The sequence below is a fragment of the Sciurus carolinensis genome, chromosome 3 (assembly GCF_902686445.1).
Source record: "Sciurus carolinensis chromosome 3, mSciCar1.2, whole genome shotgun sequence".
Lineage (NCBI taxonomy): Eukaryota > Metazoa > Chordata > Mammalia > Rodentia > Sciuridae > Sciurus > Sciurus carolinensis.
The window spans coordinates 160,958,939-160,985,705 of record NC_062215.1 but is presented as its reverse complement, the minus strand read 5'-3'; the positions used below and the strand labels follow the sequence as shown (position 1 = coordinate 160,985,705).

The window sequence follows — 26,767 nt, the reverse complement described above, 5'->3', positions numbered from 1 at the left end:
TGTATCAATCACGTCTTTCAGAATTTGCTACTGTGTGATACCTGTGTATAATAAATAGGAGAAACTGCACCAAATTTCAAAAGCAACATAATAATAATGAAAAATTCAAAAATATGTAATATAAAAAAAGATAAAAGTAAAACAGGGATTCCCTTTTCACTACTACCTTAGTGAAATACAATCCTTTTTATCCTTTTAAAATAATGTCATAAATGTTATTTTTTAACTTGTCAAGAGGATAAAGTTTTTGGGTGGCCCAAGCTTTATTTTTCAATTAAAAAATTTAAAACAATAGACTGAATTACTTTTATTAATATACACATCAAGTTGCTGAAACGGTGACTTCATGTAGTTTTCCCCTTAAAGATGGCACTTGCAGATACAAAGATGCAGAGATGTCTACAGGCTTCAGATGTTTACTTGAAAAGATTCTTCAATGGCAGTTTGATATTGGGTTTCTTCAGCTAGTTGAAGATTCACAAATTCTCCATAATCAAACTGATGTCTTTGATTTAGATGACTAACAAAATTTCTAGTAATCTGGCTGGATCTCCCCAAGGAAGAGACACACAAATAGGACATGTCACAGGAACTATCTGAAATAGATGGTTACTGTTACAGTGATCAAGTAAACGCTGTCTGGTAAAATCTGACTCTTGACACAAGGGACACTTAAAGGTGGGATGCCCAGAACTTGTACTCTCTTGGTAAGTTTCTGTGTTATCAGATATGGACGTTTCACTCCCATTACTATTCCCTACTGAATCTTGAGATATCTGAAAGTTTGGAATGATAGAAGAAACACCATATTCATCCTGATACTTCTTACAAGATTTATAATGATGTCTCATGTGATAGAATTTAATCTGTTTTGCACAGCATCTACAGCTACCAGAAAACTTCCTCATGAAATTTTCAAGATCTAAGGCTCGTTCTGGACATGCTCTTTCTCTTCTAGTCACATTTCCATGACATAGGGGGACATGTATTCCACTTTCTCTCATTGCAGTCAGGAAACATTTTCTACAGAAAACGTGCTGACAGGCCGCAGTCCGCACGGGCGTTTTGAGCACCTCCTGACAACCAGGCAGTAGAAATCATCTTCGGTGTAGGACGTGGCCGCGGACAGCTCCTCGGCCATGATGGGGGCAGAAGAACTAGGCGATGGCGGCGGCAGCCCGGGCCCGACTCCGTGCGGGGTGCGGGGAGATCGCGTCAGGAAGAAGCTCGCGCCAGGAAGGGGGCAGGGCGGGTAATAGTTTCATCTACTGTGATCCTCCACAAAGACCCTATTTCTAAACTAAGTCATATTCACAGTGCTAGGGGGTTAACTTCAGCATCTTTTAGGGGGACACAATTCAACTCAACCCATATTGTGGAATTATATCCATGTTAAAATGTGAAAGGCCTTGATTATAGGTTATAAGTTTATATTTTTATCTTTCTGTTTCTTTGTCAGGAGAAATCAGTTGCTAAATGTCTTAATATCTCTAAAACAGATTAAGACAGCCTCCTTTGAATGAATCTTTTCATTACTTCTAGTTATGTGAGTGACTGGCATGAACAAATGATATTCTGAAGTTTGAGCATGTATAAAAGTAATTTAATTTGTGAATTCAGTGGTTGGAGGATGTCTGGGAGACAGTGTGCTTGGGGTGCCATTTTTTCCCCCCCTAGAAACATGGATTTATTACTTGGGGGTACATAGAGTAGGAGGAGGGGGTAGGAGATGGTACTGTTACCTTCCTGATATCTCCATTTAGATAATGAAAAGGCATTTCAAACTTGTTATGTTCAGAGCACATCTATTGATCATCCTTCCCATCATCCCATTCCTGCCTGCGTAGTCTTCATTGAATGATACCACTGACTATGCTTAAAGCAAAATACCACAACCCATACCTGATTACTCGTTCATCCTTATCCCACATGATTAACTTCTATCAGTTGGACCTTAAGATGTGCTCTAAATTGTGAATTTTCCACTTTTTTTCTGTATTTGCCACTGAAAACCCTTTGTTTTCTCTCTCCCCAGACTGTTGTGATAGTTTCATACCTGGATTTCTCTTTTTTGCATCATTACCTCTTCCCCATTTTCTACTTTTTTTTTTTTAAGTACTATGAATCTAACTCAGGGCTCTTTTTCTAGTGAGATACCTCGATAACCCTATTTATTTATTTATTTATTTGAATGTTATCTTAATTTTATTCTTGCAGCATCCAAATGAGACATTGTAGTTGTCAGGTATTTTGTGATTAAAAAAATACATTGCAAAGTACAAGCTTCTGAAATAAAGGAATGTGACTTATGAAAATGTTTTAAGCATCTCTGATTTGCTGATAATTTATTTTTAAAATTTTTTAGCTTTTTCTAATTAGTTATATATGACAGTAGAATGCATTTATGCACTTTGATAATATCATATATAAATGGGGTATAATATTTATTTTTGAGACAGGGTCCCACTAAATTGCTGAGGCTACCTCGAACTTGGGATCCTTCTGTCTCAACCTTCCCAAGTCACTGGGATTAAGGTGTGCTGTGCCCAGCCTTTTTGTACATTCTTGTCAGTGTTCTTTTAAATGTGTAAATTATTGCCCACCTTAAAATCCTACAGTGGCTTCCTGTTGCAATTAGAATAAAGTCTAAATGCTGTATGCAGGTTCACAAGAGGCTGTATGGGACCTGTAATCCTCTCTGCCTTGTGGACCTCATTTCCTTCTGACACATTATTCCAGCCTCTTTCTCCTTTTAGCTCATTGAACACTCTAAACTCACTCCTGCCCAAGGGCTTTTATACTTGTTATTTCTTCCACATGGAATATACTTTGAGTCTGACTTTTGAGTCACCTGTTTCAGCTGAGATGTCACTGCCTTCTGAAATATGTCCTGGGATTCCCTTAAGAATTCATATCCACTCCCTGTTCCCACTCTGTAGCCAGCACATTTTGTTTCAGTTAATGCATGATGGGTTTGCTCACTGTTTACAATAGGCACCAACAAAGCTGCTGAAACGTAATGGAGTTGTATGCAAGATGTATGTGAGGAGGATAGAGCCATACCTTTAATCAGATTCTAAAAGACTCTGTGACTTAAAATGGCCCATAAAAGATTAAGAGAGAAATGAACATGTTGAAAGAGAAAATGATCCTGTGTATATAACATGAGCAGAGGAAAGAATCCATTCAGTGCAGTTGTGATTTGTTTTGATTAGTTCATGCCAAGAATTAGGGCAGAATTTAAATTCCTTGTAGATTTTAAGTTTCATAAAACTGATGGTGAACAGTGAGGTCTTAGATGATTTTGATGTAATTCAACTGAAACAGAGGTAGGGCAGGGTGAATAGGTCCAGATTTTAATATTAGGTGTTGTGATAATTTCAAGATGTGGTTGACTCTATATGCACAGGTTCTCTTTCCTGTGTTCAACCAAACACAGATCAAAAATTTTAAAATGAAATTTCATTCATTTAAACATGTACAGAATTTTTAAAAAATTTTCCCAAAATAATACAGTATAATAACATTTTATAATATTTATATTTACATTGTATTAGATATTATAAATAATCTTGAGATGATTTAAAATATATGGGAAAGCTGGATGGGTGGCATGCAGAGGATTGCAAATTCCAGGCCAGTATCAGCACTCAGCAACTTAGTAGAAGGAATGACTATGGGAGAATGTGTATAGGTTATATGCAAATGCTATGCCATTTTGAGCATTCAGAGATTGGTGTCCACAGGGTATAGGGGACTAAGAAGTTCTGTCACCAATCCCCTGTGAATTTTGAAGGGATGGTTATATGCTCATGCCAATCCCTGATAAAGTAGTTCATGTGCTCTCTTTAAGATATTAATTTGGGGGCTGGGGTTGTGTCTCAGTGGTAGAGCATTTGCCTGGCATGTATGATGCCCTGGGTTTGATCCTCAGCACCGCATATAAATAAATAGATAAATAAAATGAAGGTCCATCAACAGCTAAAAAACTATTTAAAAAAAAGATACGATTAATTTAAGGCATGTCGCAGGAGTACTCAAACTTGTTGGTCTCAGATCATTTTATACTTTTCAGAATTGAGAACCATAAAGAGCTTTTGTTTGTGAATTGATCATATAAAACAGACTTTTTAAACAAAATAATTCATTTAAAAATAATAATAAGCCTGTTATGTACCAACATAAATAACACTTTTAAAAAATAGATATTTTATAATCCAAAGGAAAAATAGATGGTACTATTATACAATTTTTTAAAAATCTCTAATGTCTTGCTGAATAAATGACAGCTGGATTCTCATATCTGATTTAGTTTTCGTTCTGTTGTGTGATATTTTGACTGAAGTGTGGGGAAAATCTCACCTTATGCATATTTGTAGTTGGTAAAGGGTATATTTTAATAGCTCTTTTAGGTAATAGTGGATTCTTTGGTATTATATCAAAACTTGACACGTTCTAGTTTCTTTAGGCTTGTCACAGTGTCACATGATAATCTGAAACTATATCCAGTATGTTTCTGTACTCTGTTGCATTAAATTCCATTGGTTAATCTGGTACTTTGAATTGATCTTTTGGTCTTTTGGATATATTAGCTCACTGAATTATGTAGATCTGCTGAGAAATGGTATATTTTTCCAGAATTCTGGACTGATGTTTATATAATAATTTGAGAAAGTTATAAAACAAACAATACAAGTTAAACATTCCTAATCTAGAAGTCTGATACCCAGAATGATCTGAAATGGGGAACTTTTTGAGTTCTGACATGAGTCTCAAAACATGAGTTTTGGATTTTCATATTAGGCATATTCAGTCGATAAAGTCTATACAGATATTCTAAAATCCCCAAGATGAGAGATCTGCAAAATAGCCTGTTTTAAGTAGTATTGCAGTGTTGGGTAAGTGACTTAACTAACTGGATCTCATTTTCTTCATCTGAAAATGAAGAAGTGATTCTTAAGGAATGGATTTCAGATTGTGTTTTACTGGTATTCCTCAGATAAGTTGTGCACAAAAATTTAATTAAATTGCCTGAGTAATTGTGTGTGTGTGTGTGTGTGTGTGTGTGTGTGTTGGGATTCCAAGTCAGAGTTCTTTTCTTCTTTTTTTTATATTTTGTTTTGTTTTGTTCTGTTCTGATTCGAGTTGGGGTTTTACTATGTAGCTCAAGCTGGTCCTGGGCTCAAATGATACCCCTGCCTTAACCTCCCGAGTATCTAGGACTTCAAGTCCGCCTGGATCAACTAGTAGTGTAAGCAAACAAACTCACTGAAGTTTCTTTGGTGAAGAAATTAGATCTCAAAGGTCTCTTCCAGCTCCAGTATGGTTGTTATAGATGCATTTTTAAACTTTTTGCTTTTTGTATTTGGAGACATTTTGTGTTAAAAATCATGCTAAGAACCAAGTATAAAATAATTGGAACTACCACAGGTTTTGTCTAAGGATAGTTCATATTGTAGAAATCCTTTCTGCCTATAAATGAATGAATCATATGGCAGTATAGTGCTTGGGGAAGATGTGACTTTTACAGTTTTTATGCTTGCAAGTTAACTAATACCTATCTGATGAGACTAAGGGAGGAGTAGATTTATACGATTCTTATTCTAGACTTTAAAAATGGGCCTCAGGGGACATTGTGAAGCACTACTATCCTAAAATTTTTTACAGGAGTCTATATGTTCATAAAATTTCCAGATGGTTTGTAATTCCAAAAGTTAGAAAAACAATTTTATCCTAATGTTGAGACTATAACACATAGACAATTGAAGTAATTGAGTACAGATTAACTATCTGAAAACAAAGATCTTTTCTCACAAATTACTTTAAAGCCTTTATACACTGGTTCAAAACCAAAACCAAAGATACTTTTCTGGTCTCTTTGCAGCAGTTTTAGGCATTTCCATGAAGTAGAGTGTTCAGGTTTAGGATAGAAGAGGTTGAGATACATGACTGTCTTGAATTAGATACTGTATCTGCTTATTTACATCTTTCCCTGTACCTTACCCTTTAGAAGCTGCAGATTTGTTTGCAGGGAAAAAGTATGCAGACTAATGTCAGGCAAAGTAAAGTCTCTCATAGCAAATTATTTCAGCAGCTTTAGATTTAGATTTTATGTGTTTGTGTTTGAAACTCTCTAAAACACTAGTTGGATCATTACATATTAGGACAACCTCTGTTCTATTTACTTCTGCTCAAAATCTGTTTATTGTTTATTTTTGGAGTTCAGATTCTGATGTTTCTTTGTTTTTTTAAATTGAAGTGATTGTGTAAGTGACTGCATTGGAACTGGATGTCCAGTGTGTTATACCCCAGCTTGGATACTAGATGTCAAGATAAACAGACAGTTGGACAGCATGATCCAGCTCTGTAGTAAGCTCCGGAACTTGCTACATGACAATAAGCTTTCAGGTGAGAAATCTCTCTCTCTCTTAGTTAAGTAAAGCATCTTACCAGGAATTATGAATGACATTTCAGATTGTAAGATCTATAGTGGTGGGTTTTTGGAAATCACTTTGCGAAATGACAGGAAACATAAGAGATGATAAGTCTAAATCCTTTAATGAGAAACCAAGGTCCAGAGAGGTATAAGTGATCTTGCCTTTAGTCACTTATGTGGTTGGTGTCAAAAGCAGGAAAAATAGTCCATTCCATTTGATTGTCAGTCCAGCAACTTTTTCACTACTTTATTATTGGCTGCTTTTTAGAGTTATAATTTCTGTGGAAGATATATAGAAATAGTGATTTTGGCCTTAATGCTTAACTCACTTAAATACACTTTTGCAAGATAGAGTACAGCTTTCTTCCATGGATCACTTTTCTAGACTGAATTAATTAGATGAGCGCATTTTGAAAGAGCAAAAATCTAATATTCATTTTCTTTTCTATTTAAATGGGGGTTAATGTTTTTCAAATTGTTCTTAGACTCTGTATTAACCATATATCTTCCCATTGGGTTTTCTACTGAGAACTAATTAGCTGTGAAAAGAAAGTAAAGTGTTTTGAATCTTTATAATTGGATATTGGACTTGTCTTTTTATTGACCACATCACATCATTTTAGCATGTGTTTATAGGAGAATCTTTTCTTGTTTGGCAGGATGCCATTAATGATTAATAATGTTCATATAAATTGTTACATATCTGTTTTTAAATTTTTTGTCCTTTGAATTCTTACACAATGTGTTATGGTCACTTAAGATGAAATTGATTGGAGAAAATGAAGAAATGAGTTAAATACGTAATGTTCATACTTATAAGAAGAATTTAAATCATAGTCTACGTTTGATAAGTTTTTGTCTCAGTATCTGGATCATTGTATTAGACTCCATTTTTTAATGATGAAATTGCTATGGTGATAAAGTTCTACTTATTTTCATGTGTAGTTGTACACATTTTTTTCTAAGTGCTTTTTTAAAAAAATAATATTGTGGTTTTTACCCTCTTTTAAGAATATAGTGAGGAAAAGTTTTGTCATTAGTTTTCTGGGCTCTTTTCCTCCTTATTCAAAGATACTCTTGATGGTGTTTATTTTCTAGTTGAAAAGATTGATGTGTGATTTCCGACCCCCCAACCCCTGCCTGTAGACACCATGGATTGATACAGGGTTTCTTAGGCAAGGGTCCATGCATCTTAGGCAGTATTTGGAGTTGGTTGGGAAGAATCAGTGAGCCCCTTGATTTAATTGTATAGTATGAACAATGTTCATGTCAGAGTGAAAGTGGCTTTCATAGATTCTTAAGAGTGTGTCATATGTTAAGATGATTAGCTGTGTGTTCAAATTTGGGGTGCTACCTTGAGACTCTTAGGACAATTTGATGTAACTCTTTTCTAGTTAACTGTGTAGTAATATATCCATTTATTAAAGATACTGAAACAGTGTGACAGACTGGGTGGCTTAAATAAGAGAAACTGGTCTTTTCACAGTTCTGGAGAATAGGAGTAGAAGATCAAGGTATATGCAGGATGGTTCCCTTTGAAGTCTGTGTGGGAGAATCTGTTCTGGGACTGACTCTTTGACTTGAAAATGACTGTCTTCCTGTTCCTATGATGTTCTCCTTATATAAGTGTTTATCAGATTTCCCTTTTGCCAGGTGAGGTGGCACTTTCCAGTAATCCCAGTGATTCAGAAGACTGAGGCAGGAGAATAACAATTTGAGGCCAACCTGGGACTTAATGAGATCCTGTTTCAAAATAAGAAATAAAAAGGACTGGAGATGTAGTTCTTTGGTAGAGCACCCCTGGGTTCAATCTCTAGAACAAAAGGAAAGAACTTTCCTTTTTTTTTATAAAAACCCCAGTCATATGGCATTAGGAGCCCTCATTTCTTAACTAATTACATCTACAATGAAACTGTTTCCAAGGAAGATTATATTCTGAGGTACTAGATAGAGTATAGGGCCTCAGCAAAGAATTTAGGGGACAAGAGAAGGGACAACAGTTTAACCCATAACAAGTAACAGTGACATTTTTAATAGTGATAAAATGAGACAAGGGCCAGTAACCTTTTTAGGTTAACTTCCCTCAATTATGGCATCCTGGGATCCTGGTACCTTAGGGTACAAAAAAGAAGCTCCACTTTTCTAGAAATTTTATTGTACTGAGTGATGCTTGAGTCATTAGTATAGTTTTCATATTTTGTAGACTGTGCGATATGAAATGCCCTAATATTTCATCATTAAAGAAGGTTTAGGAAAATCGAGTTTAGAACAAGGTTCTAGGTGGTATCTGAGGCCTAAAATACTGTCTCATCTAAGTAAAGGTGAAATTAGAAGAATTATGGTAATTCATGTTCTGAAGGCATTTTATTTGTATTTGTTTTCCTTATTATGATGAATAAAATGCAAGGCCCTAAGTTCCATCCCCAGCACCAAAAGGAAGGCTAATAATCAGTTCCTTCAGTCCTCAACAGACCTTAACAGTGCCATCTACAACATTTAAGTTATTTCAAGATGAATCGGAATTTCACTTTTTTAGATGAAACTTAATCAGTTTTTTAATTTTCTTTATTCTGTAGGTGAGGAAATTGAGCACCTGTTTTTTTCCATTTAGTGCAGTTTTTTTGTTAGAAGCGTTGGTATTACTTTCTTGAACTGAGTTGGATGAAATTTGGCTATGCTATGACTGATTCATATCCTAGAGACTAAAGTTAAGTTAAATAATATTAAAACAAATTCTCAGATTTTAGTTCACATGATTCCTTTTATATAATGTAATAATGTAACACTCTCCTTTGCTACCTTGATAGAAAATGACAGTAAATCCTGAGTCTAATTACACTGATATGTATCTACCCAGGTATGTTAATTCCATGCACAAAGCTTTTTTTTTTTTTTTTTTTTTTTTTTTTACTTTAATGTAAACTGTATCATTATAAGCTTTTCCCCTTAAAGGCTTCCCAGAACAAATGGGCCTTTAAGAGTATTTGGGACTTTTTTCTGGAGCATTTTCCATTGTTTCTTTATAATTTATCTAGTTGCTACATTTAGTGCAGTCCTTTGTGTTAGTTTATCTAGTAAGTACTTTTAAAACTGAAATGGTAATAAGGTGAACCATATAGTAGATAGAAGGAGGCAATAACTGCAAACAAATGATGTCAGTCCTCTTTATAATGAGGAGATTTGAAAATGATCTCATTAAGATAAGGGGGTTAGTTTAAGTGACTCTTAAGGTCCAACTCCAAAATTGTATAATTCTGTTAAATCATGTGCTGAAGATGATGAATTAAGTGGAATGGTCAAACATTTCTCACTTTTTCTCTTTTTAAAAACCATGTAGTTCACAATTTATCATCCAAATGAACCTTGTTACTTGCATTTACTATAAAATATGTAATTACTATAATTAAGGCGGGTAATTAGGAAGAACTTGTCAAATCATGGACTTAGTATATGGTATGCTGAAGATAAAGAAACCTGATTTATAATAATACTTGCTGAAATGAGCTTCTAAATACTTCAACAGATTTTTCTTGGTTCAGTGTACATTAAAGAGAAGAGGTTGTCATTCAGATTTTTCTGATGGCCATAGGGATAATTTTACCTTATTCTTTATAACATAATCTGCTTTCTATTAATAGAGTAAAATTTAAAAGTTTTTATTTTCTCTTGCACCTCATCATATTAAATCAGACCTTGCAGGTGCTGGTTGAGTTCTGTGGAACACGTTGGTGTTGGTGACATTAAAAAAATGCTTTGATTAAGCTTTCTTGGGTTTACAATTTTCCTTTCTGTTTCATGGTTGAGAGAGAGATGCTGGTCTTTCTGAAGTGATTATATAGTGTTTGATATGTGCTGTGACTTTTTATGATAGATGAAGACTAGTGTCTGAATAGCTGTGTTGCCCTTGTGTTTTTTGTAAAGAGAACTAAATACTTCTTAACTTAAAAAAATAATCATTCTTCAGTGAAGGCATTAATGTTACACAGATGATAAAGCAAAGTACTTTCCTTTGATTTTTTTTTTTTTTTAAATAAGGGACTAGTTAGTCAAACAGATTTCTCAACTTTTGTTATGAAACCTATAATAGAGAATAATTTGAAAGGCACACAATGTACATCATTACAATCCTTTGATGTAGATTAATGATAGCGAAATCACATTTTCTAATTGCTTCCATTTTTTATAGTTTTATTAAATTTTAAGAAAAATCTTGGCCAGGCAGCTCCATAGTAACATGTGCATTTCTTTTCCTGGATATTTTGTGGTGTGCTCTGAAATATTTAAATTCACAGAACAGAATTCTTTGAAATGTCATCATTAAGAAATTTACCATGTAGAGAAAGGACCAGTATTTTTCTTTATGAAATGAATATGATAATTTATCATGCTTAGAATCATTCACCCATAAAAACTGTTATAGCTGTTAATAGTATGATTTATATTCCAGTGGTAGTATTGTTGCTTTTTAGAGTTTCATCTTAGATATGCTGTGTAAAAATTCACTAATTTACAGTCACATTGGCAGTTGTGGTCCTTGCTTAGTTATACCAAGTTAGGTAATTAAAATCTTTTAAGCAAAGTTATTATTACAAGATGATCAGTAAAATAATTGTGTTTGTATAAAAATGGCAGAAATAGGTACCCATGTCATTTGTTTCTTTATGTTAGGAAATATGTTTCATGATAATGAAATTTGTTTTCTTTTTAGAGTTTTTAGTCAATTGTGTTAGTATACTTGTAATCCTTAATTTCTTTTAAATACACATTTCTGTATTTTATAAGATGATAAACTTTGAGGATGTTGGGATTTGACTCTCTTTTTTTTTTTTTTTTTTTTTTTTTGCGGTGCTGGGGATTGAACCCAGGGCCTTGTGCTTGCAAGGCGGGCACTCTACCAACTGAGCCATATCCCCAGCCCTGACTCTCATTTTTATTGAAAAATGTCATCATCTGTGTTTAAAAAACAAAATTTAAAAAGACCAGGTTTTTACAGATGACCTGAGGGTTAACCTTTAAATCTTTGTAATCCTGAGTCTTTCTTTAAAAGTAGTCCTGGTAATATTTCATTTTGACCTTTCCTCTAGATTCAAGATTATATCAGAAGTGTCTTGGTTTTCAAATCAACTTAGTGGTACAAAGAAAAGACCTTTTTGAATTTAGATGTAGTCTCTTTGTGAATGGTTGCCTCATTCTGATTGTTTCTAGTTCCAAGATCCTGTCTCAGTAACACTTTGTGGACCAGGTGATGTTCAGTTATGATATTAAAAACACTTGTGTTGGCACTATGGTACATGCCTGTAATTGCAACCACTGAGGAATATCACAAGATCAAGGTCAGCCTGTGCAACTTAAGACCCTGTCTCAAAATAAAAAATATATATATAGGACTAGAGGTGTAGCTTAGTGGTAGAGTGCCACTGGGTTCAATTCTTAGGACCACAAAATAAATAAAAAAATGATAGCAGGGGTAGGAGGGTCTATCTTTATTCATATACATAATTCTGCATCTAGTTGAGTTATTGGTTTTCTGTCTTCAGTGTAATGCTTCCATTTTACGAGGAGGAAGTGGTGGCTGTTTTAGAGTATATAGTTTTTTGTTTCATTTTTTTTGTTAGATCTGCATAGGTTTGAAATTTCTACGAAGTTAAAGTGTAATTATTTCTCAAAATCTAGTATTTTCCATTTCTTCTTACCTTTTGCTTGTTAATTCTATCTATAAAGATGGAACTTTTGTATTCAAGGACTACAAGGTTAAAAACAGACAAAAGAAGTGACTTTGAACTTTGGATGATTGTGAATAATCTTCTGGTATATTAATTTTTTTTTCTTGGTACTGGGGATTGAATCCAGAGGCACTTTACACTGAGCCACATCTCCTGTCCTTTTTATTTTTTTTTTATTTTGAGACAGGTTCTTAATAAGTTGTGTAGGGCCTTGCTAAGTTGCTGAGGCTGATCTTGAACTTGCGATCCTCCTTCCTTAGACTCCTAATTTGCTGGGATTATAGGCACGTACCACTGTGCCCAGCTGGTGTATTAATAATTTTAAGTTGATAAACCATAAAACATAGGGTTCTATGAATAAAGAGTGATTAGAAGAAAGTAAAACTACTTGATAATATACTTTTGTAATATTTTAAGACATGAATGTTGTAGTCTGTTGTATTTTTTTTTTTTTTTTTTTTTTTTGCCACTGTGACCAAAAGACCTAACAAGAATAATTCTAGAGTTTTAGAGGAGGAAAAGTTTATTTGGTGCTCATGGTTTCAGAGGTCTCAGTCCATAGATGGCCAACTGCATTGCTCTGGGCCTGAGGTGAGGCAGAACACCATGGAAGGGTGTGGAGAGGAAAGCAGCTCAGGACATGACAATCAGGAAGCAGAGAGAGAGAACTCTGTTTACTGGGGACAGAATATAAAAGGCACACCTGCAGTGACCCACCTCTTCCAGCCACACCTTATCTGCCTACAGTTACCACCTAGTTAATAGTATGAGCCAATACTAATGCACTGATTAACTTTAGGCTCTTGTGAGCCAATCTTTTTACCTCTGAACTTTTTTTAAATTTTAAATTTTTTATTTTTACTTTTGTTACTGGGGATTGAACCCAAAGGTGCTTAACTGCTGAGCCAAGTTCCCAGCCCTTTTTTTTTTTTTTTTTTAAATTTTTTTTTGAGACAGGGTCTCCCTTAGTTGCTTAGGGCCTTGCTAACTTGCTAATACTGGCCTTGAATTTGCAATCCTCCTACCTCAGCCTCCTAAGTCAACAGGGATTACAGGTATATGCCACCATGACTGGCTGAACTATTGAATTTACCTCTGAGCTTTGGAGTGGGGAACCTCTTATCTAAACCATAAAAGTTAGAACATTGAAAAGAAAGTTACTCTTAAAAACAATTTAAAAATTAAAAGCATTTTGTGTCTCTAGAGTAACAAGTTCGTAAAAATAAGCCCATTTGAAAATTTTACTTAGCACATTGCACAATCCTTAGGATGCACTAGTATGACTGTTGGCTTCTTCATAAAGAACCTTATGTTTAGAATTCCGTTCTATTAAAAACATTTTTTTTCTCTTTGATTCAATAATATGAGTGTTTTTTTTTTTTTAACAGAATTCTTGGTTTGAATGAGAAATGACACCTGAGGAGGAAAACATCAGATAGTTTCCTTTTTTTTAAACTTCTTAACTAGACACTTAAAATATATCTTAAAGGAATGCGAAATACATACTTTACCACTGAGCTGCAACTGCAGCCTTAAAATTAATTCTAATGTCTCTTATGTAAATACATTTAAATTTTGAAGAGAATATCAAAGAATATATTCATCAGGATTTACTGGGCATTGTCCTTGTATTCACTACTGTGCTGCCTGACCTGGGTTAGTTTTATCTATGTGAGTATGGGTGGGGGTCAAGGAAGAGGGACTTTTTAAGGGGAATTTATTTGTTTTTTGGTGGTGTTGGTTATGGAACACCTTCTGCATGCTAGGGGAACATTCTACCACCAGACGTAAGAGTTTTTTGTTGTTGTTGTTGTTAAAGAAAATGAATGGTATCAAAGGCAAAAACAAAGTAAGACAAAAGGGAGTTGGCTCTCAGAATCGGAAAAGTAGATGGTTTGTACAGTTTGTTGGGTAGGAAAAACTTTTACTATAGTCTTTTAGGCACAAATTCATTCAATAAATTTGTCACATTTTTTGATACTGTCCCTCATACTCTATAAACTTATTAACTTTAAACTCCTATAAATTTTACTTAGATTTCTGTTTCTTTTCTTTTTCTATTAGACCCATAAAATGCATAAAGGAAAGAATTTCCTCTCTTTCCTGACATATCCCCAGTGCCTCGAATAGTCTCTGGCAAATAGTAGATGTTCAATTAATATTTAATGACTGACTGAATGATTGAATGAGATTTTTCAGTCCAGATGAGGCATTGTGAATTTCCCTCAGTCTTATTGCGAAGAAAAGATATATTTTATATTGTAAAAGCAGCTGAAGAAGTTCTGTTACTAATTTGCTCGGCTATTTTGTTAAAAAATATTTTAAAAACTTTGTAGAGTGATTTTAGTTTACAGCAAAACTAAGGGGAAGGTACAGAGTTCTCATATCCCTTTTGCCCCCATTCATACATAGTCTACCTTATTATCAACATCCATTAGAGTAGTGAATTTGTTGTAATTCGTGAACTTGGTTGATACATTATTCTCATCCAGTCTATAGTTTACATTAAGGTTTACTCCTATTTTTCCAAAGTTATTTTACTTGTTAAAATTGTACATATTTTGGTGGTACTGTGTGATAACTCAGTACATGCATACAATGTGTACTTATCCAATCAGGATAATTAGTATTTCCATTTTCTTTCTTTTTTTGGGGGGGTGGTACTGGGGATTGATCTCAGGGGCATTCAACCACTGAGCTACATCCCCAGCCCTATTTTGTATTTTATTTAGAGACAGGGTCTCACCAAGTTGCTCTAGCACCTCACTTTTTGCTAAGACTGACTTTGAACTCACGATCCTCCTGCCTCAGCCTCCTGAGCCTCCTGAGCACCTGACCAGTATTTCCATTTCCTTAAACTTTTATCATTTATTTTTGGAATTTTTCAAACCCTTCTAGTTCTTCATGAAATATACCATAAATTTCTTCTAACTGTTGTCACCCTACTGTGCTGTAGAATATTAAACCTTATTCCTCCTATCTAATAATAATTTGATACCCTTAACCGACCTCCTTCTACCTTCACACCTCTATCCTTACTAACTTTCTAGTGACAACTTCTGCTTTCTGCTTCTCAACTTTTTTAGCTTATTTGTGCGAATGAGAACACTTTTTTTTTTAAATACCTGTCTTATGTCACTTAACATAGTATTTTTTAGTTCCATTCATGTTTCTACCAAATAACTAGGTCTCTCTCTCTCTCTCTTTTTTATGGTTGAAAAATATTTCACTGTGTATGTATACTGTATTTTCTTTATCCATTTGTCTGTGGGTAGATGCTTCTTGGGTGATTCTGTATCTTAACTCTTGTGAACAGTGTGTTAGAAACATGAGAGTGAGACGTTTCTTTGATGTACTGATTTTATTTTCTTGGGTATATACCCAGAGGTGGGATGACTAGTTCATGTGATAGTCTGGTTTTAGCTTTTGTATTGAGTCTTAAAAAGAAAAGAAAGAAATAGTGTTGAATTTTATCAATTTTTTTTTCTATATCTGTAGAGAATTTCCCTTGATCTTCCTTTAGTTTGTTATTTGCAATTTTTAAAAAATTAAGCACTAATTATTATCTTCTGTTTATTAAATCCTACATCTGTCCTTTCCTCCTTTACTTTTTCTTTTTTTCCTCATCCTTCCCCCCCGTCTTATTTTCTTCAGTTATTAATTTGAAATAGGTCTTGCTAAGTTGCTGAGGCTGACCTTGAACCTGCAATCCTCCTGCCCTAGTCTCCTAAGTCTCTGGGATTACAGGTGTGTACCTCCACATCTGGTTGTATGCTTCTCTATTTTGTGAGTGTTATTTCCCTCCATATCTCTTACTGCCTTCTGCCATACTGTGTGTTTCACTTATTTTTCTGTCTTTTCTAAGTGGAACATATGGCCATGTTTTGTTCTCTGTTCTACCTCCAGTTTCTAGAATAGTGTATGGCACAAAGAAGGATTCAGTAAGTGTGTGTCAGATGAGTGTCTGCCTGCTCTCAGAGAGTCCATAGTCTAGGAGTGAGAAAGAGGTACACAAAAGTTTACACACCTTAGAAGAACTATAAACAAAATTCTTTGGGTGCTCAAGATGGGAAAGATTAGTCCCTATAACAGATCTTTTTCCTTTTTCTATCAGATTTGAAAGAAGAGACATCTAGAACAAGTTTATTTAATGATTTGGAAAACAAGAAGAAATCAATAAAAATGTGGTTTAGTCCTCGAAGCAAGAAAGTCAGATATGTTGTGAGTAAAGTTTCAGTGCAAACCCAGCCTCAAAAAATAAAAGATGAAGCCCCTCAGCAAACCTCAATGTATGAATTTGTTTCTTCAAGTCCTCCTGTAGTTGTTCCTAAGAGGGCTAAAAAGGCTTCTGCGACATCTGCAAAGAAGCAAAAAAAGAAAACTTTAGCTGAAATAAACCAACAATGGAATTTAGAGTCAGAAAAAGAAGCTGGTGAACTTGACTCCAAAGAGGAATTTAAGGAAAAACTGGTATCCTTCTGTAGCCAACCATCGGTTATCACTAGCCCACAGATAAATGGTGAAATAGACTTACTAGCAAGTGGCTCTGGAACTGAATCTGAATGCTTTGGAAGCTTAACAGAGGTCTCTTTACCATTGGCTGAGCATATCGAGTCTCCAGACCCTGAGAGGAAGAGTGAGATGACTCCTGAGGAGAAGGTCCGTGACAGTGATCTTATAACTAAGGCAGCTTTACTGTCAGGTCCCCCTGTCAAACGTGGATGTTGCAGCAGACCTTCTGGCTCTCTTTCTAAGAGATGTAAAAGCAGCATTCCAAGCATCAGTGGAGATTTTGTTAAGCAAACAGTGCTCTCAGAAAATATCCCATTGCTTGACTGTTCCTCACCACCTTCTAGCAAACTTGAAGCTGATGACACGATGAAGAGGAGAAACAGTAATATATCAGATGACTCTATTAGCCTTTCACCATGTACACCACCGTCTACACTCAACTGTTCAAGTTATAGACGAATGATGTTGAGCCCTTCTGCAGTGAAGCTGTCGCCCAGTAGCCTTATGGTTGGGAAAAGAAACCATAGAGGAGAAACTTTGCTTCATATTGCTTCTATCAAGGTAGGATGGTTACTCTGAAATGTAATCTTGGAGTGAAATTGTGTTAGGCATTTTTCTGTTTTTATAACAACCTGCTATAATCAACTTACAAAGATAGGTTTATTTGGTCTTTCAGTTTTGGAGGTTTCAGTCTGTGGCTTCATGTCATGTTGGGAATGTGTGGTGGATCAGAGCTTTTTACCTCATGGCTGGGAAGTAAAAGAGAGGAAAAGGGAGATGCTGGGATCTCACTGTCCCTCCGAGGTCACACCCACAATGACCTGAAGATCTCCTACTAGACCCCACCTCCTAAAGTTTCCATCACCTTCCAATACCATCATGCTGGGGACCAAGGTTCCAACACATAGACTTTTGGGGGACATTGAAGACTCAAACTACAGCAAAGACCAACAATAGGACAATTTCTTTGGGGTTTGTGCAAAATACCGTAAGATTACTAGGATATTTAACCCACTGCAGATATGATACTTATTCAGAACTAGAGAAGTAAAGTTCACAGGGACTGTCTCTCCACCTCAATTACAGCAGTGATCTTTGCATCTGGTAAGTATGATCTTATAGGAGAAAACTAGTATTTGAGTATTGTAGCTTCTACTTTGCCAAGTGCTTTTGCTGTTGTCTAGTTTTTGTTCAGTTTTCATCATCTTGTTTAACCATTCCTCCCAGGCTTTATGAATATGAACAATAGCTAAGTTATTGGTAGTTAGATAGTTTTACCTAGCAAAAGAACTGGAGGCTGTGTGGGAGGGGACAAGCTTCTGTCTCTGCTTGATGTTCTTTGTGGATGCTGCCAAAATCTAGAAGGTTGAAACATGTGGTCTGTATGTTTGTCAAGTCACCCTAGGCATTTGACTATCAGAAATGGCTCTACTGCTGGGCATGGTGATGCATTCTTAATCCCAGTGACTTGGGAGGCTGAGGCAGGAGGATCCAGGCCAGCCCGGCTCTTGTCTCAATAAATAAAATGGACTTGAGATGTGACCCAGTGGTAAAGCATCCTAGGTTCAATCCCTAGTACCAGAAAGTAAAAAATTAAAAAAAATTTAAAAGAAACTTCTGAAGTTTGCCGCAAAGGATCTACCTGTGCCCCATAGTCAGCCATTTCTTTTACTATCCCATTCATCAAGTTAATTCTCTCATTATTGCCTCAGTACCTGGGAGGCAGTGCTGTTCTTTGGAACCTTGTCTGCTTTCTAAGCATGAGGTACACTTGTGTTGACTAAGTACTGCCCATGAAAGGGGGTAGTAAGCTCCATAGTCTATAGATGGCTCTGATTTCTTGCAAGTGATAGGAAAAGTATGTGGAGCTTAGTTCTAAATTAGGGCAACTCAAGGTTTTTGAAGTTTACTCTGGTTATGTTTTATTTTGATTTTTGCAAGGCATGACTTATAAAATCAGGATTTTTTGGGTTATCTTTGTTATATGTATGCATATTATGTATGAACATAAGCTTTTATAATCTTAATGTTATAGTGTTGTCAGTGCTTCATAGACATAAGTGATTAGTGTAATAGTGTTTTTTGCTCATTTTTCTTACCAATAGGTAAGAATGTAGGCTGCTTTAGGGGTTTATGTTTCGTGTTTTGGAAATTTTCAGACCACCAGGCAAGCATCCACTTATGTTTGTAGAGAATTTTTCTTCTGATTATAAGAATAATTTTTCTTTTTTAATGAGGTTATTTTGAGCCTAGGGTCTAGTCTGGGGTTTGTTAAACTGCCTTCCCCTTTTATTCTTCTTCCTCTTCTCCCCCCACTCCCCATCCCCCCGTGATACTGGGCACTGAACGTAGGGGTGTTCTACAACTGAGCTACATTGTCAGCCATTTTTAATTTTTTATTTCATTTTATTTTTTTGAATATTCTTTTTTAGTTGTAGGTGGACACAATACCTTTATTTTATTTATTTATTTTTTATGTGATGTGATGCTATCACATATGCTAGGCAAGAGCTCTACCACTGAGCCATGACTCCAACCCAGCCATTTTTTATTTTGAGACAGATTCTCACTAAGTTGCCCAGGCTGTCCTCGAATTTGCAAACTTCCTGAATAACTGGGATTATAGGTATATTCCACTGTACTCGTTTTAATAAACCTTTCTTAAGGAGGTAGAGTAAATATTTTCAGCTTTACAAGCCATGTGATCTATGTCATGACTGATCAGCTCTTCTAACCTAGAGCTAATGCAGCCATGGACAATATATAGACCAATAAAACATTATGTGAAAAGTCAGGTGACTGGGCCACAAGCCATAGTTTGTGTTCTTTTGGTCCAGGCATGGAAAAAAAGCTACCATAGAATATTAAGATGGAGAAAAATTAGTGGCATAATCCTTTCTTGGTTGATATGTTCATGATTGCTTCATGTGAGTTTTGTCAGCTTACTTAGAATCTTGCCAGAATTAGATTTACCCATTTTGTTCTTTTGAACTTAAATTATCAAATACTGTTTTTCTCATAAGTTAGCAGGTTCTAATGTAGTACATTTGGAAAAGTTTATTCTTTTGTATTGTTTTCAAATCACGAATTAACAATAGTTTTTTTTTTAAATAGTTTTTTTTTTTACTGTGAATGGAATGTGTACCCCCACCTAAGTTTGATCTTCAGTCAGACAAATGCTTGGGAAAAACAAAGCAAAATAATGAATTTGTCAGTATATTTATCTTTTTAGAAATAATTTTCAACTTCTTATCCTGATTTTCTCATTTGTAGCCAAGAGTGAACAATCTGGGTGTAGTAGAAAACCAAATATTGTAATTCCACTACCTCAGTTATGTTTTATACCCACCTACTTCAAAAAGGATTTGAAGGGGCTTTAAAGTTAAAGCCACCATAAAATGGAACAAGGAGCAGGGAAAGAGGAAAGTGTTGCCGCTGCATAATGAATTTAGATTTGGTGACCTTTAAGGCAGCTAAAGCAAATAAAGGAAAGTATCGGTCTTGTGCTGTCAAAAGATAAGCTTTTTCTTGGTTGTTGTTTTTCCCTAAAGCATATTGGTAGACTTGCAGTTTTCATAGTTCCACGTAGTTTTCTTGGGTTCAGGAGGTGTGGTTGCCCTGTGCATGCTTGCTTGGTATGTGTCTGAGAGGGCACAGATTGTAGCAGTAGTTGTACCGTTCTCTTGGGCTGGTTAGGTTCCCCTGCTGCAGTTCGGGCTTTCCAGAATGATCTCTGAGTGTCAGAATCTTATTAACATTAACATTGTTCAATATCTTGTCCCAAACCTACCTCTAGGCATCATCTTTGGCCATACCCTTTGTCTTTTCTCGTTCTGATCACTTGTGTTAGTTTTCCTTGTAACAAATCACCGCAAATGTTCGTGACAGAAAACAGTGCAAATTAACTTTCTTACAGTTCTTTTGGGTCAGAAATCTGGGATCAGTCTCATCAGATTAAAATGAGTCTGTCACCTGTGTTACTGGAGGCTGTAGTGAAAGATCTGTCCCTTACTTATTTGGGTGCTTGGCAGGAACCACAGAGTTCCTGTGGTACAGCAGAGATTCTGGTTTCTGGTCTTCAGCGGAGGGCTATTCCCAGGTTCCAGGCATTGTAATTTCCTTAGTTGGTGGTACTCTTCCTCTGTCTTCAAATTCAGCAATAGCAGGCTGAGTCCTTCTCACTTGTTCTCTTTCTGATGTAGCCAGGAAAGGTTCTGTGCTTTCTTACAAACTGATTAGATTGGGGCTATCTTGACAGTGCACACTAATCCCCCTTCTCAAGGTCCACACCTTTAGTCACATTGCAGTGTTCCTTTTCTATGTAAGCTAACATATTCACAGGCACTGGGAATTGGGATGTGGTCATTTTGGGGAACCACACAACAGCTCCCTAATTTCTTGTACCACTTTCCTGTTATACTTTCATGACAGCCAGCATAATTAGACATGAGTTAAAACTTGACTTTTCTCTGCCCACCCCCCATAATTCTATAATCCTTTTCTTATTTAAGTATCATTATAACCCATGTTCCTATTTGAATTTCTGCCTCTTATACCTTAAATTGCTGTTGAGAACATGTTATGAGAAATTAATACTCATATTGTTCATTATCCTGATATAGTAAAAGATAAAATACTAAGGATATAGAGAAAACTTTCTCATTTTTTATTATGTGGTGACATAGTAGTGCTTGAGAATTTGTGAATACTGGAGAAAACATTGTCCTCATGCCAGGTTCTGTGGCACAGATTCTTAACATGACCGTGGTTACTTGTAAATCACGCCACAGCACTGAACTTATGTGAGATAGAATGACTCGAAGCTGGCATTCCATGATGTGTTTGTGACTCAGACATAATAGGTTATAGTTTGAAAGCAACATAAACGCAAGATGTGCTTAGACTATAACAAAGATAGTGGAGATCTGCTGGGTAAAGTCAAGCAAATCCCTAGGGAGGTGTCTCCTTCTGGGTTCAACTTTGTAACTCATTATACTAATAAGTCACATCATTATTATATGTCCTTCATACCAGCTTCATGGAAAAGTAAAGGACATGAAGGCAAAGTGGTATCTGTGATATGTTCACAATTTTAATTTTTGGAACACCTTAGAGTTAGTATTCGCCTCTTCTAGTGAGTCTCTCATCATTCATGTGTAAGTCTGCTTTTGTAATACTAGTGATTTATTGTAATTGAGTAGGTCAGAATCATTTAAATGAAATTATTAAGTAAATTCCAAGAAACTAGAGAAGTGTTCAACATATTTTAGAGTGCCATCCTACATGGCTAATTTTATTTTTAAAAGAACATGTAATTGCAGCTGTTTGCACACACCATGAACATAAAATGAAGTCGGAAAAAAAAAAAAAGAGAGAACGTGTAATTGCTGAAAGGAGAAGTTTTAGCTACCTGGTCAATTTCTTTGTGTGGAAAAGTTTAACCATGCTGATAAGTAATTTTTATTTTTTATTTTTACAGACTGCATTTTGATTCATTGTACATAAACGGTGTATAACTTTGTTTCTATGGTTGTGCACTATGTAGATTCCTACCATTCGTGTGATCATACATGTACGTAGGGTAATGATGTCTGTCTCATTCCACCATCCTGTATACCCCTGCCCTCTCCTCCCTCTCATTTCCTTCTATGTAGTCTAAGTTCCTTCATTCTTTTCTCACCCCCCCCCTTCCCCATTATGTATCATCATCCACTTGTCAGGGAAAATATTTGGCCTTTGTTTTTTTTGGGATTGGCTTATTTCACTTAGTCATGTCTTTGTTTAGCATAAGTGAAATTTTAAAATGAAAACAAAATGCATGTAGAAGAAGTAGACTTGAATTGCTACTCTAGATTCTGAAGGCTGGCATACCAGGCATGTAACAGGGGTTTATGGGTACTATCTTTAAAAATCTGTGGGATGCTTATTTTCCAAGGGTTAGAGGTATCTAAATACTCACCCACTAAGTCATGGTCAGTTCTGGGAAAGCTAGGAATGGAGAAACTGTCCCAGATTGCTTTGTCTCCTTCACCACGTAAAATATTCTGATCTACTCATTATCTATCCCCTATACTGGCTTCTATTGGTCTTTTTCATATTATTTGCCTACTTAAAACTCTTCAATGGATGACCATTATTTATAATATAAAGTGCTTTTTATTGACTAGTATATATATCCTTTCATTATTTGCCTCTTCAGGAAATGTTCTTTTATCCACTTACTTCCTCAGCTGCATTATGTATTACAAACATAATAAACTGTAATAAATACCTTGAACATGACTTTTGCTTATGTTGTTTCCTTAGTTTGAATGTTTGGATACCTTACCACCTTACTCTTTTTTTTTTTTTTTTTTTTAATTTTGATTCATTATACACAAATGAGGTACAACTGTTGTTTCTCTGGTTGTATACGAAGTAAAGTTGCACCATTTGCGTAATCATACATGTACATAGGGTAATGATGTTTGTCTCTTTGTATTATTTTCTGGGTAAGTAATTTTTATTGTACTTAATTGTAATGTTCTCTACTGCTTTTATGAAGATCTTTATTAGTGATGTTATAGAAGAATTAACCTTGCTTTTATGAGGATCTTTATTAGTGATATTATAGAAGAATTAACCTTTATAAAAAAATAATTTTGTTTGTATTTTTGGAAAGTTAATTTATTGTTACTAAAATATGTACATGTCTGCAATATGTGAGAATATGTGAAGAATTTTTCCTTTCATTGAAATGTTAGCATTATAAAAATTCAGTGGACATATACTCCCTTATTTTTAGCCTTTACAGTATTACTTGAAAATGCCAAATCTATTTAAAATTTCTTATAAGCCTTTGTAAATACTTTGCTTAGATGATTTTTTTTTTCCTTTTGGCTGTGGTTTTAGGAAACCTCAATTATTATTCTAAGTTATGTGGAATAAGAGCAAGTGCTTCTTACTCAATATTCTTCTAGAGAAGAAAGTAATTTAAAGAAATGTGAAGCAGAAGTTAATTTATTTCTTGGAAACTTCATATCAGTTCAAGCTTATCCAGTTACTTTGGACCCTATCTAATTATCATAATTTTATTTATGTGCATGACTTTAAATTTACATAAAGTAGAAAGATGAAAATATGACAAACTTTTAAGTACTAGGGAGGAGAAAGCAGATTGGGTATAAGAAGCAAGCAGTTTGCTAATCAGTTATATGTTTCAGGGGGTGAAATGTTAATAGAAGACACCTTTGATAATATGAGGAGGTGACATGAAAGAAAATAGTAACTGGCAACTTAAAAGAGATTCCTGTATTCTCCAGACTCACTCTGTTTCTATTTTATTTGATTTTCCATATGACTTAACACTTATGTTTATATTTTCTGGACGTCTTTAGGTTAGTGTTTTTTTTTTTTTTTTTGTCAATACTATTTGGAATCAAAGCAAGGAACTTTTGAGGAGAGTTTCTGTGTGTGTGTGTGTGTGTGTGTGTGTGTGTGTGTGTATTTGTGGATACTTTCATGTTGAAGGTAAGCAATGTGTATGGTTCTGGCTGTTCATCTCCCCAGTGTTCAGGGCATTGCTTAAAATAATTCAAATTTATTTCTTGGTAGATGTTCCTGAATTCATTGGAACTGACTTAGATGTAGAGCAAAAGTTGCTAAATACATGTCACACTGGAAATACAGAATTTGCAATCTAAGGGATTTTGGGAAAATGTTTTTTATTATACCTGGGACAGTCAATTTGGAACATATATAATGCTTACTTTTAGACCCATTAAACCTTTAAGGTTATTTTGTTTTAATTAAGGAGAATAAAAATATGATGCATGTGGATTTATTTTAAAACTATAAGATACCTTCTAAAGGTTCTCTACTTGAGAAGTAGCCCAAAATATGGAAATAGAAATAAATTTTTAAAAAAGCAAATGTTAATTATACTTAGGGGATTTAGTGACTTCTACATTATCATCCCAATAGAGGAAAACTTTCATTTCAAGAGTATTGGCTAAACTATAGTTAGATAAGAGTAAGAAGTTATGGTATGCTGTGGCATAATAGGGTGACTATAGAAGATGATAATGTGCTATATATTTCAAAAAGGTAGGAAAAAATTTTTGAATGTTTTCACGTTAAAGAAATGATAGGAGATAGATATGTTTACCTGAATTTAAACATTATGTAACGTATACATAGACCAAAACATCATTCCCCATAAATAAGTATAATTTTTATGTTCTATGTCTCAGTTAAAAAATATTAATTAGGCTGGGCATGGTGGTACACATGTGCCTATAATCCCATTGACTCGGGAGGATCACAGGTCCAGGCCTTAAGCAGCTTAGTGAGACCCTGTCTCAAATTAGAAGATAAAGGGGGCTTGGGCTGAGGATGTGGTTCAGTGGTTGAACGCCCCTGGGTTCAATCCTGGTACAAAACACACACACACACACACACACACACACACACACACACACAAATTTAAAAAGTATTGGGTGTGGGAGATTTCATCTCCCTTAATGAAATGTTTCACAAAACTAATTCACAACATTGTATATGTTATTTTCATCATATGTAACTTTTATTTATTCAGCTTTCTTCAGAATAAACTCTTATCAGTGATTTTTTATGGATTTAGGCACTGTACCTCTCCTCTCTTAATCCTAAAAGAACTGATTTAATTATATTTGCAGTGACCTGTAATAGTGTAATTTCAAGAGAATTTATCTTCATCCCACTGCATAAATGCCATTTTTCTTCCTAAAGCCTGACATTGTTTTAAAAAGAGGCAATATCTTTTATTTTATAGTTAGATGTTTCTGGTAGTACTAGCCAAGGCTTTGTACATTCTGCACTGAACTACATCCTCAGCTCCCAACTAGAGATTTTTAAAAAAAGGCTTAAGAGTTGACCAATACTTTATTGGGGAAAAAAAAAAAAGGAAGTTGAAAGATAGATGTCAGATATCTTTGCATATTATATTAAGGGTTGTGATCTCAGTTTGGGGAAAAGGAACAGTAAGAGTTTGGCCTAGTTTAGCTGAGTGCGTGAGGGCTAGGATTAGGGTTCAATTTTCAGTAATCCCACACCTCCCAAAAAAAAGAGTGACAGAAGATGGTCCCTGAGATTAATTCTTCAGACTTGTTTACCAGGGTTCACTTTCATTGAAGGTTGACAGTACAGAGACATAATTTCCAAGCTGTCATTTATTCTTTCGAAAGACAGCTTCTGAGTTCCATTCACCTATATTAGAATTTAGTTAAATCACGACACATAAGACAGAAAGTTCAAAATTGGATAGAAATTTAATTTTAATATCATTTAACAATGAAAAGTGTCTTAATAACTCGAAGGTGGAATTAGTATCATCTGCCTTCAGTTCTCCTTGTCTTGTGCCTTATTTTAATTCTTCTCAGTCTTGTTCATCTTTAAAAGTAGGTTTTGATTACAAAAGTGTTTTTATTTATTCCTTTCTTCCTTTTCCCTTCACTATAACAGTGAGCTGATGTTATAAAATAATTGCATATATTTCCAGAGTGTTGAAATAGAGAAGAGAAAGATTAAAAACCTTTTGTCTGGTAGGAAAGATTTTATAAGGAATATCATAGATTTGTCATAAGTTATCTTCTGTAATTCAGTTAATTGATAATGGGATGATTTTAGTCTTGAACTAGGGGATAAAGATTGGATGTTTATTTCATGTGTTGTTTTGAATGTGTTCTCCCAATCCCTTTTCTGCCATTTTAAACAGCTACTGCTTCTGCCATGAAAATACTTTTAAGCAAATAAGGTGAATATAAACTAAATTAATGTGTTAGAATAAATAGAATAAGTGCCAATAAAGTAATGGATTTTGGCAGTTTAGCATTGGTTTCACTCAGTTTTCTTGGCCGCAGATAGTGTTTATTTTAAATAATACTCAAATCATTTTCATGTATGCTCAAAAAGGACTTTTGCACAAGTGATGAAATGACAGCTTTAAAAACTTGATTATGATCAAAAGATCTTTGGCCAGGGTTATTTATTTAGTATCTTGAGATGAATATTGAATATGGGTTGCTAATAAAGATTTTGTACTGCATACTCAAGGACAGACAGTATGATGCAATATCTT

General features: G+C 34.9%; 2 protein-coding genes across 4 annotated transcripts in view; one reads left to right on the top strand and one right to left on the bottom strand.

Annotated features, from left to right (window-relative positions):
* Nucleotides 1-26,767, top strand: part of Bard1 (BRCA1 associated RING domain 1) — a 90,135-nt gene that overhangs the window by 19,268 nt on the left and 44,100 nt on the right. For 2 of the 3 annotated variants that reach the window (XM_047547488.1, XM_047547489.1), the window contains exons 3-4: nucleotides 6,260-6,408; nucleotides 16,274-17,232. In XM_047547488.1, coding sequence (XP_047403444.1) covers nucleotides 6,260-6,408; nucleotides 16,274-17,232 — 1,108 coding nt within the window. The remainder of the gene's footprint in view (nucleotides 1-6,259; nucleotides 6,409-16,273; nucleotides 17,233-26,767) is intronic. The other variant, XM_047547490.1, reaches the window with a different exon arrangement.
* On the bottom strand, nucleotides 179-1,141 carry LOC124981245 (E3 ubiquitin-protein ligase RNF138-like). Its single transcript, XM_047547491.1, is given in 3 exon segments — nucleotides 179-545; nucleotides 548-1,087; nucleotides 1,090-1,141. Coding segments are annotated over 3 exon segments (729 nt in total). The 3' UTR covers nucleotides 179-408.